This window comes from Scomber scombrus, chromosome 14, assembly GCF_963691925.1.
Source record: "Scomber scombrus chromosome 14, fScoSco1.1, whole genome shotgun sequence".
Classification (NCBI taxonomy): Eukaryota; Metazoa; Chordata; class Actinopteri; order Scombriformes; family Scombridae; genus Scomber; species Scomber scombrus.
Genome location: NC_084983.1, coordinates 10,319,029 through 10,330,874, shown reverse-complemented (window position 1 = coordinate 10,330,874; position 11,846 = coordinate 10,319,029). Strand labels below are relative to the sequence as shown.

The following is an 11,846-nucleotide window of genomic DNA, read 5'->3' as shown; positions in this document are numbered from 1 at the left end:
AGGAACAAGAGCTGACTAAACTGTGGTGCCATTACAGCAGGCGCAGTGACGTTGGATAATATTAAGCAGATAAATTGACATTTTATCAAACAGGGGATGCAACCTTTTTTTTTTTTTTTTTTTTTTAACTTTTTTCTTTATCCAGTGTAATAAAATATGACTATCACCGTCACGAATGGCTGCTCTCGATCTACAAAACAAAGGTGGTAATACTTGTGAAATACAGGCTGAATGCTGAGGAGTGGATTACTTGAGAGTAACGCAGCCCGCAGATGCTTTGCTGTGACTGGTGAGCAGGCAGCAGCGAGCCGACCTGCTGCAGTTGTGTGAGGGCGCCGCTGGGTGAGTCCCTCTCTCCGCCGCCTCTGTCTCCACAGCTCCCTTTTCCCAAAGAAAAGAAGAGGAGAACTAGGTCCGGGGAGGAGGGCCCGCCGCCATTATCGGAAAGCTGGCAGAAAATACCACTTTCACACACGCAATCTGCTCATAAATTGACCAGGACGTGAACAGTTTGTGTTGCAGCAGAAGCAGATTTCAGACGATCAAGGCGATTGCAACAAACTCACCGTTGTCTGGTGTGCTCGACCGGCCCAGCATTATGTGGGCACAACAATGGACAGAATAATTATTGAAAAAGCAACGTGGTGAACGGAGAAGAAGACGGCTAAGCAGATTTTTTTGTACGCCTGAATTTCTTATGAGGGGAAAAAAAGAACCCTTGCGTGAACAAAAAATCGGATCGTTTTATTATTTTGGATATTTATTTCTTCCTTTGGCGTGTTTAATTGCAACGCAGACAGTGATGCTAAGCAGGAGAATGCAGGAATGGGTAGCGGATATTTAAATCAAATAACCCCATCGCACAAACTGTAGCATTATCAAGATCAGCTGTGAATTGAGACGACCCACAGTGTATTCTGCGGCTTTATGCTCATGCACATCAGTCGGCGAGGGCTGCGGCAAGAGCTGGCCTGACAGATGCAAGAGGAGAAAGGGAGAAATGCGATGGTATGTACCCTGCATGCTGTCTCCACTGCTTTTTGGGCTATTTCCCCTAGTGAAGCGGTGAGTGCTACACCCTAGACAGCTGGGTAAATAAATTCCCTGACGGTGCGGAGAAGGTAGACTATCCCAGATTTCGGCTCTGCAATTTTATTATACAGACAGCAGGCCTGGCGTGGTCAGCCCCTCTCTCTGTGCACCCTAAAGCCCATGTTAACTGTTAATCCTTTGCAAAACATATACGTTACATTATTTTTTATCCAAGTAAGTAGATTGTGTTAGTGAAATGGCTTTAAGGTGCGATTCAGTCATCTGTATGTGTTTAGATGTGGCTAGATAGGCTAGTTTGGTTGTTTTTTTTATTATCTGCAAATAACTTGCCTGCTCATTTGGGTATCAGGCCTAGCTCAGCTGAGCGGTGTGGACTGCCCATGGTTGCTTTTGACCCTGCCAAAGCTGTTTCTGGTCCCTTCATGTGACAGGTTATTCATTTCATTAGAAGCCTATTATTCACATTTTGTCATGATGGTTGACTCCAGTGATTCATACAGTCATTATTGAAATTTTTCTATTAGTCATTTCTGCTCCTCTTTTGAAATTAGGAGCAGTTATTTTACAATCTAGTCAATAGCTACTATAATAATGGTAGTATGAATCAATGCTATGATAATAATAATAGTAATTAAGTGTCTTTAAGGGGTGAGCAAGTTCAGAGATCCTTTGGTATAGATTGCACGTGTCTGACTCTGTTAATAAGTTCTTCATTCATTCGTTTTGTCTTTCGAAATGGGGCAGATAGGTGCAGTTTCGTTTGGGTTGAAAAGGTGTTGAGTAAGGCTGAAAATGGAGACTGAGGTGCTTGTAAGATAGTCATTTTCATGCTTGTCACCCCACTCAGTGATCAGCTGACACTGTCATTTAAAGAGCACCACTCCCACCATGGTTTCTCATAAGATTCATGTAATCATTCTGATCATGGTTTGGTATTATAGGAATTTATCTTGAGATGAGTGGATTAGAGCCAAAAAGGATTTTAAGATTAATTGGCACCAATGTTGACTATTAATTAATTCAATCATTTTCTAAAGCAAAAAAATGCCAAATAATGAATCAGCCCAGCCTATTAATGTGGGTATGTGCCATATTTCTCAGTCTTCTGTAATTGCAAATTGAACAAAACAAGCAATCTGAAGATGTTGGCCTCTGGGAAAATGTGAAGTGCATTTTTAACTCTTTTCTGACATTTTTAAAACAAATGATTCAGTTATTAGATGAGAAAATAATCACCATATTAACCAACAATGAAAGTCATTTTTAGTTTTAGCCCAGGAGTGGCACGTTAATGAAAATTGCTAATATCCTGTCAGCGTGCTGCCTCATTTAAAATGGTGTTTACTGTAGTTTTGGTATCACTTGTACAACTAAAATCTATTGCACATATCAGGTGATGCTATCACTGGTTGGCATTACTGATCTCACAGTCATTGTAGCTAATGTTTTTGTGTGTCAGACTTAATACATGATCAAGGGCATAGTCATGATCAGGCATAGTAATTAAATCCTAATAACTAGTTGAATTTAAAATCCAAGGGCCGGCATTTGTGCTTCTTAAACAAAATACTTGGCCTTCACCATTCAAATAGTCCATTCACTCAATTTGATTAGGTATACAAAATGTAATAAAATCGGTTGCTTGTTATTCTCTGATTCCATGATTGGATCGCTCAGTTATTAACAGGGACAGTAATTTTAAAAGGCCCTATGCAAAGTGGTCAATTTCATTCACCGCAACTAATGATTATTTTCTCAATTGAAAAATGTCAGAGTATGATGAAGAACGCACCTTATAATTTCCAATCAACCACCCAAAACCCTGAGATATACCATTAACTATCATATATGACAAAGAAAGCATTAAATCCTCACATTTGATTTTACATTTTTGCTTGAAAAACAACCTTGTTGATCAATTCATTGATTGTTTGCATTTCTTACAAATTTAATGTCCATTATGAAATACAGAAGAGTGTTTTACTATTGATGTTTTTATTTTTTTCATAGTCACTATTAACCACATGTTTTTGTTGATTGTTTAGATGTCTGATTGTTTTTGTTTTTGTTTGTTTGATTTTCTTTTTTTAACAGGATCTGACTCATACAAGGAATGAATGAAAGAACCCCGGCGCTTTTTTAAATGTTGATACCCTGCAGAAGAAACTGAAATCTGATCTCCTCTGCGGATCAGCAACTTTATGGACAAACATTCAAGTGAACTCCTTTATACAGTGCCTGTTTATGGCAGGATGAGCGTCAGAAGACTATGATGGCGAAAAAGCAAGATGTCCGATCACCCATTTACAACCTCATTGTGGTGGGTTTGTCAGGCACAGAGAAAGAGAAGGGGCAATGTGGGGTTGGAAAGTCCTGCTTGTGTAATAGGTATGTACGGCCTAGTGCTGATGACTTCTACCTGGACCACACATCAGTGTTGAGCACCAGTGACTTTGGGGGTCGAGTGGTTAATAATGATCACTTTCTGTTTTGGGGAGAGGTTTCAAGGCTTCTGGAGGAGGGGCCCGAGTGCAGAATGCATGTTGTGGAGCAAACAGAGTTCATTGATGACCAGACATTTCAGCCACACCGTAGCACTGCTATGCAGCCCTATATCAAACGGGCAGCCGGCACCAAGCTGGCGTCAGCAGAGAAGCTCATGTACTTCTGCACAGATCAGCTGGGACTGGAGCAAGACTTTGAGCAAAAACAAATGCCTGAGGGCAAGCTGCAGGTTGATGGCTTCCTGCTATGTGTTGATGTCAGCAGGGGCATGAACCGTAACTTTGATGACCAGCTGAAATTTGTTACAAACTTATATGGTCAGATTAGCAAGACTAAGAAGCCCATTGTGCTGGTCCTCACTAAATGTGATGAAGGAGTTGAGCGCTATATCAAAGATGCACATACCTTTGCTATCACTAAGAAGAGTCTACCAGTAGTTGAGACATCTGCACGCTCAAATATAAATGTGGACCTTGCCTTCCTCTCTTTGGTTCAACTTATCGATAAGGGCAGGGGCAAGCCCAAGATCATTCCTTACTTTGAAGCCCTAAAGCTCCAGAGTCAGCAGATAGCTTCTGCTAAGGATCGCTATGAATGGTTAATCAACCGTATAGTAAAGAATCATAATGAAACCTGGTTAAACACCAGTCGACGGATGAACACCTCCCCAGAGTACAAAGAATACGTCTTCTTGGAGGGAACGGCTAAATGCAAGAAGCTTTTTCAACAGCATGTTTACCGTCTGAAGCAAGAACATATTGAGAGGCGTCGCAAAATATACTTGAGCACTCTTCCTTTAGCACTTAGTTCTTTGGTGCCTGACCTGGATGAAATAGATCAGCTGAGCTGGTCTGGGGTACAGAAAGTTCTAGAGTCCAAGCAGCACTTTGCCCACTGGTTTGTTGTTCTGGAAGACTCTCCATGGGAGGATACATCTCACATTGACAACATGGAGGATGAGCGAATCCCTTCAGACCTACTGGAGACTGGAGAAGCAGAGGATTTATTTAATGCCCACCTGGAACATTTGCGTAATGAGTGCAGACGGGCAGAGATGAGGCTGGAGTTTAAACAGAAGTTAGCAGCTTCTCCTTTTGTCACACCTGGTAAACCTTGGGAGGAAGCCCGCAGCTTTATCATGAATGAAGAGTTCTACCAGTGGCTTGAGGAGCCTGAGTACTTGGACCTGTACAACCGACATCAGAAGGAGATCATTGACCGTGCTAAAGAAGACTTCCAGGAGCTCTTACTGGAGTACTCTGAGCTTTTTTATGAGCTTGAGGTGGATGCCAAGCCAAGCAAGGAGAAGATGGGGGCAATTCAGGAGGTGTTAGGGGAAGAACAGAGGTTCAAGACACTACAAAAGCTTCCAGCTGAAAGAGATGCTCTAGTGTTGAAGCATATCCACTTTGTCTATCACCCTACGAAGGAAACCTGCCCTAGCAGTCCTCACTGTGGAGACTCTAAGATTGAACAAATCTTACTTTCACGTTTCCCCACATGTTACCCCTTTTTTGATGTGAAAGCTCATTTTGGGGATACCAAGGCTGACAGAATTAACCTTGTCATACTGGGGAAGGATGGACTGGCCAGAGAATTTGCCAATGAGATTAGGGCTCTCTGCACAAATGATGACTGGTATGTGTTAGATGGGAAGATGTATGAGTTGACGCTGCGACCTATTGAGGGAAATGTACGTCTTCCAGTAAATTCCTTCCACACCCCGACTTTCACCCCTCATGGATGTCTGTGTCTGTATAATTCAAAAGAGTCCCTCTCCTATGTGGTTGAAAGCCTTGAACGACTTAGAGAATCAACTCTAGGTCGAAGGGATAGCCAGCTAGCACAGCTGCCAACATCACTGCTTTTAGTCACTAAAAGAGGTGTAGGATCATATGTGGATATTGGTGGAGAAACTGCCTTAAACCTAATAACACAGGGACAGCAGGTTGCAAGGAGACTGCAGTGTAGCTTCTTAGACCCTGCCTCCCCTGGTGTTGGCTATGGCCATAACGTCAATGAGACTCAAATCAACCAGGTGCTAAGGAGCCTTCTGGATATTAGGAGGAGCATATCCTTCAGTAGCAGCTCGCCACCACTCCTCCCTGAGCCTCCAGGTCTCAGAGACTCTCCCCATCAGCCGGCCCCAGAGGCAGATCTTCGCATTGTTATGTGCTTAATGTGTGGAGACTCTTATGACATCGAGCAGCTCTTGTCCCCTTTCCTAATGCATCAGCACTGCAGGCCCATGTCTAATTGTGGCACCTCTGTATTGCTAGAGCAGACAGTTGGTGGACACAAGCTGGCTATAGAGCTCTCTCTGCTCTCATACCACGCCTCTTTCACTTTGCGGAAGAGCAGGTTGGTACATGGCTACATCGCTGTGTATTCCGTCACCCGGAAAGCTTCTCTGGAGACCCTGTGTGCATTCTTGTGTGAGGTTCAGGACATCATCCCAGTCCAGCTGTTGGCAGTGGGGGATAGCCAGGCAGAGCTCACTGATAGTGACTATGCCCGTGAACAGCAGATCCAGGGAGAGGAGCTAGCCCATGAAATTGAGGGTCGCTTCAACAGCGTGGTTTGTGGATCTGGGGGTGTGGTAGGAGGCCTGCACAGGATAGAAATGTTCCATCCTTTTCTGATGGAGGTAGTCGAGAAACGCAACATTGTGGAAGCCACACACATGTATGACAATGTTGCTGAAGCATGCACCAATGAAAATGTGTACTCCCCACGCTGCAGTTCTCCCAGTCCTGTCACTATGTTCCTGGATTCAGAGGATGATGTAGAGCCATCGCCACCGTACTATGATGGCACGCTCACTTCTCATAGTGGGGGCTTCAACCTGCCTGACTTAGATTCCAGTGACATATCTGTCATCTCTGATATCAGAGACTTTGAGAACAAACTCAACAACAAATTACCCCCCCAGGTGAGAGTTAAACCGGGTGTCACTTTTGACTTCCGGAAGGTGAGCCGCAACCCATACATAGATACACTGGGTCACCGTCGATCCCTGCCCTCTGCTGTAACCTGGGTTCCTGGTGGGGATGTGGGCTATGATCCATCAGACTATGCTGAACCCATTGACGCTGTTTCAAAACCGCGTCCTAGCAATGAAGAAATCATCTACTCAGTGCCACATGACAGCACACAAGGCAAAATCATCACCATCCGCAACTCCAACAGGATGCACTCCAATGGAAATGGCTCAGACAGCGAAGCGGACAGCAGCTCTTTGGAGAGAAGGAGGAAGTTCTCAGCAGCTGGGGTCAAGCCCCGCCTTTACCGGGACCGCTCCAAACGTCTTGGCAAGTTCAGCAGCTTTCGCACAAGCTTCATAGGCAGCGATGATGAGATGGGAGCTCTACCAAAGTCCAAGGAAGATGACTTTGGGACCCTGAAAGGCGAAAGTCTGGTTAATGAGGAGAGTGAAGACCCAAAGAAGAGGAACATCTTGAAGAGCCTGCGACGAACAGCCAAGGTATGTATTACCACCTTCTTCTCTAGAAGAAGTAGCTCCATGATCTCAAACAGCTACTGTTAATTAATGATTGACACTCTATAAGTAGACATAGTTGCTATGTAAACAGTATTAGCAGGTTTAAACTGTGATAATGGCCTGACATTTTTGACTAAATGTGAGTCCTGTATCTGTCTTTCTTCTCAGAAAACAAGACCAAAGGCCCGTCCAGCTATTCCCAAGCCCATCGAGAGCATCTACTTTGGGGTTCCCCTAGTGAATGTGGTATCTCCAGACAGACCTATACCACTCTTCATTGAGAAGTGTGTCCGCTTCATTGAGACAACAGGTAAGTTATTTTGCTTTATAATCCTCTTTTAATTACTGTTAAGGACCAGTGATGCATGTGATGTTTGCAAAATTACATTTTAAGCTTTATTCTGCCAATGGTCATTTATCAGTGTTCATTCTTTACTATAAATAAATATATTTTATGAAATTAATGTTATTGAACACCTATGTAAACATACTTATTGTTAGACCTAAACCAGTACACCTGCTCATGACCACAATGTGATGTGAAAGTTATACAAAGGTTTATTCAGTAAGTACTGCTCCAGCATCTGTATTGTCATGTCTGTTTGCAATTGGGCTAATGAAGTGTTTGTGCTTTGCTTGTTTCCCACTGTGCCCCCCCCCCCCCCCCCCCCATCTTCCTTTTTTTCTCTGGTGTGCTCTTTTTTTCCCTCAGGCCTGAATACAGAGGGTTTGTACCGTGTAAGCGGGAACAAGTCAGAGATGGAAAGCATGCAGAGGCAGTTTGAACAGGGTGAGTTGCTCATCTGACTTGTTTGAACCAGCTGTTTGTCATATAATTATGTGGCTGCTTAATCAAAACATAAACAGAGAGTTACCAAAGGAAAGTGACATGCACCTGATTGTTGAGGCTTGATGACAGCTACTGCTGATCTGTTCATTTCCACTGATCCTCTTTATCTCTCTCACTCTCCTTTTGCAGACCATGGATTAGACCTAGTGGAGAAAGACTTCTCCATAAACACTGTGGCTGGAGCCCTCAAAAGCTTCTTCTCTGAGCTGCCTGAGCCCCTGGTGCCTTGTGCTCTGCAGGTGGACCTATTGGATGCTTTCAGTAAGCAAACATTGCTGGGCTGGGAGGGTCCTGACTAGAACATAGAAGATTATTTCTTTAAGAGGGGAGCGTGTAGGGAAGATTTTGTGAGACCTGCTTTGCTCTGTTTTAGGTGTTTCAGTGTTGACAAGAATTATTTTCATGGTAGAACAGAGAGATGAGTTGGCTTCAAATTACTCTGCGAAAATGAGTTTCAATAATGACTTGTCTGTGTGTGTGCAGAAATCAATGATAGAGAACAGAGGCTGTACACCATGAAGGATGTCCTGAGGAAGTTCCCCAGGGAGAATTATGATGCCTTCAAATATGTAGTGAGCCACCTACACAAGTAAGTTACCCGTCTACTTTTTAAAATCACTTTCATGGCTTTGTTGGCCTTCTGGTGGTAGACACCCATCTGTTTTGGCTGTGCCATATGATGAGAATGAATAAATTTGTGTTTTTCCCAGGGTGAGCCAGCTGAGCAGGGTGAACTTGATGACCAGTGAAAACTTGTCCATCTGTTTCTGGCCCACTCTCATGAGGCCAGATTTTGCCACAATGGATGCCCTGACTGCCACACGCACCTACCAGACAATCATCGAGAGCTTCATCCACCAGTGTGCATTCTTCTTCTACAACCAGCCCTTCCTCGACTCCCCCACTGGCCTAGCAGGCCTCCCAGCCTCACCTACCACCACCCTAAGTGGGAGCTCTGCCTACTCTTGTTACCGCTCCTCTCCTCCCCACACCACCACGCACTTCAGCCCCCTGCAGCAGTCCCCACCCACCACCCCCCAGTCTCCCCTGCAGTCTCTGCTCCCTCCCCTCCACCAGCACCCCCACTCCCACCACTCCCCTGCTGAACAGGAGACACTGTGAGAGACAATGAAACCACGTGTGCCCATGATGATGCTGGACCTTATCACCAACCCACACACACACACACACACACACACACACACACACACACACACACACACACACACACACACACACACATATATATATATATATACAGTCACACACACACACAGTCATACACACACAAAACCCATGTGCACTTGCACACTACATTTGTAATCATGGACAACGTAGATTATAAAGAGAGGGGATAGGAAGTGTCTGAGAAACTTCCCCAACCTGTTATTTGTATCCATTCTTGTGCTCATCTGGTTAGGCTACCATTACCAGTGACTCTACCTCTGCCCTCTGAGACCCTGATCTTCTGGAATTTGACATCAGGTCCGAAGTGGAGGACAGATGGCGCTGTCACTGCAAGTCTCTCTTCTGTCAGCCACCACTTCCTACACTATCAAGAAATAGAAACCTCTATACCAAGCTGGAAGACATGATTTGTGGCCACCATGTTTTTATCTGTGTAAAACTGTTTTAGTTTAGTTTTTTTTTTCTCATGAAAGTACTGCCACTGGATTTATAGACCGTTCCTCTGTAGGTCCTTTGGGCAGCAGTTTGCTCCATAGCAGAGGTTCTCTGTGTGTCTGCCTTTGGGCTTTCTCTCATCGGCTCTACTTGAGGGGTCAGCATGGGGAGGGAAGGGAAAGGAGGGGGGTTGGGGTTGGGTGGGGTGGGGTACACATCCAGGGATGCACTTTAATGATCACTGTTGTTTTCCCTCAAAAAGTTTTTTTGAACATACTGTTTTCTTGTGTGTTTTTAATTTCACAGCTCAAACAGCCATACCCATTGCCTCTACAGAGCTCTGGCAGATCAAACTTTGTTTACATCAAACTTGTTTTTGTATCCACAAACTTATCTGAAGCACTTTTTGATAGTGTAGTGTTCAATTTGAAGAAATGCCACATTTATTAATTGTCCATATTGTTTTGGGGTGTTTTTTTTAGTGGTTGAGTGTGGCATCAGCGCAGGCTTGTGAAACAAGATCCTTTTGTAAAAACTTATGTTCTTTAAGTTGATCCAGAAGACCCTTTTTAGGTTGATAGGAATCTACTCGTATTCCTCATTCACCCAGCCATGTGAAAAATAGTTTTCTTTTAGAGTTTGTCCTCTTTCTAGCTGTCAGTCGATCAGATTGGAGTTTAGGGAAGTTTGGTTTAACTAGGCCGTTATAATACCAGTGAAGACTTTGCCTGCCATCAGTCAAGTGAAGGAGACATTTTTCCATTTTTGAATGTGTAACCTCGTCATTCCATAACATTGCAATCTGGTGTCCATGGAAACCACACGCTTGAAACATGATAGGTTGATGGATGTGTTGCCGTGGCTGTCTATCAAACCAAGCTCTTTGTATTCATCTAATATTAAGGACCTTTAACTCAGAAGGTTTAGTATTCTTGACGTACTATTACCACTAGTCCTGCTATACAATACGATGACCAGTAGGAAACTGAATATTTGTGGACGGGGCACATTTCAGGAAGCACCACCTGCCATTTACCTGCTCTAGTGAAGTAGTAGTTTCGTGCTGGCATATTGTCCTCCCTGTCATGGAAAACAAGCAGCACTTTTTCAGTGGTAGCACGGTTAATGAAGACCTATGATTTTAACCCTTAAACTAGTAAACAAGTTAAAAAAAAAAATGGGGAAAAAAGAAGACCACAAGACAAACATGTTCTGGATGATTGTGGCTCTGTTATGGTTCTCGGTCGCAACCCAGACCAGATACGCTCGATCATAGGTTGTATTTCGGATCATCACTTACTGGTACTTTTTGAATCGCAATGCTGTTGGAAGTCAGTCATTTTATGTGTTCATCAGACTAAACCGAGGGCTCCTCTTAAACTGCTCCGAGCTGCAAGCTGTAACATTAAGACTGGCACAGAACCAACCAAGCAACTGTCCCCCTGTAACACGACTCATGGGAGTATATAACCTTACCGCATCACTTAATCTTCTGACACAACCATGGCAAATCAGCCACTCAATGAGCAAAAAGTGAGCGCATACTACTCTATAATGGTTGTTTATTTGTATGTTGGGGAACACCACCCTTTAGTCAATGGTAGAAAACATTTCTAGTGTGTATTTCAATGATCGAAAGTCCATTTTTACAATTTTTGTGAATGGTTCAAGGCCACTTAAGTTTAGTGCATGATTTAAAAAAGCGCACCGAGGGGAGAAGGATGAAAGCCTCTCCCTGTTTTAAAACATGAAATTAGAACAAAAACAAATACTAAAGAGAAATAGCTGAAACGTAAAAGTTTATGTACTGTGCACCAAGAGCAAACCATGGAATTTGTCTGACTGAGAATAGTGTTTGAAGATGAAGGCCTTATGTGAACTGTATAATAGTTAATAAATTAAATCTTGTAAAATTGTCCCCGGCTTTTGTTGTGGTGCCTGTTTGTGTGTTTTATTGATCCTTATGTAGTTCCAGAGGTGCCTCAAAAAAACATTTATGCCAGATTTTGTGAATCTTACATAAATGAAATGAGATTGGAACATCACAGTTAGAAATATAATTTTCTGTTTATAATTTACAAAGCCAAAGCACAGTAGCAGTTAGATTGATTAATATTGTGGAAACAATGAGGCATGAGGAAGTAACAATATCAAGCAGATCATTCTGTTGGTTAAAAATGTCAGTTGTATGCACAAATGGAAAGGCAGTGCCCGTGACAGGTTTTTGAAAAGCCCTATTGCACCCTGTTGCCATCTGACAATATGTTAGACAGGCTATTATTATTATTATTATTATCTACAATTACCAGTGGA

The 11,846-nt window shown here is 43.3% G+C and overlaps 1 protein-coding gene across 1 annotated transcript; it reads left to right on the top strand.

Annotated features, from left to right (window-relative positions):
- The first annotated feature begins 293 nt into the window (after window positions 1-293).
- arhgap35b (Rho GTPase activating protein 35b) lies at window positions 294-11,449 on the top strand. Its single transcript, XM_062433404.1, has 7 exons — window positions 294-1,008; window positions 3,148-7,042; window positions 7,229-7,370; window positions 7,773-7,850; window positions 8,040-8,171; window positions 8,394-8,499; window positions 8,621-11,449. The coding sequence occupies exons 2-7, from the start codon at window positions 3,323-3,325 to the stop codon at window positions 9,030-9,032; spliced, it is 4,590 nt and encodes a 1,529-aa protein (XP_062289388.1). The 5' UTR covers window positions 294-1,008; window positions 3,148-3,322; the 3' UTR covers window positions 9,033-11,449.
- The last annotated feature ends 397 nt before the right edge of the window (window positions 11,450-11,846 follow it).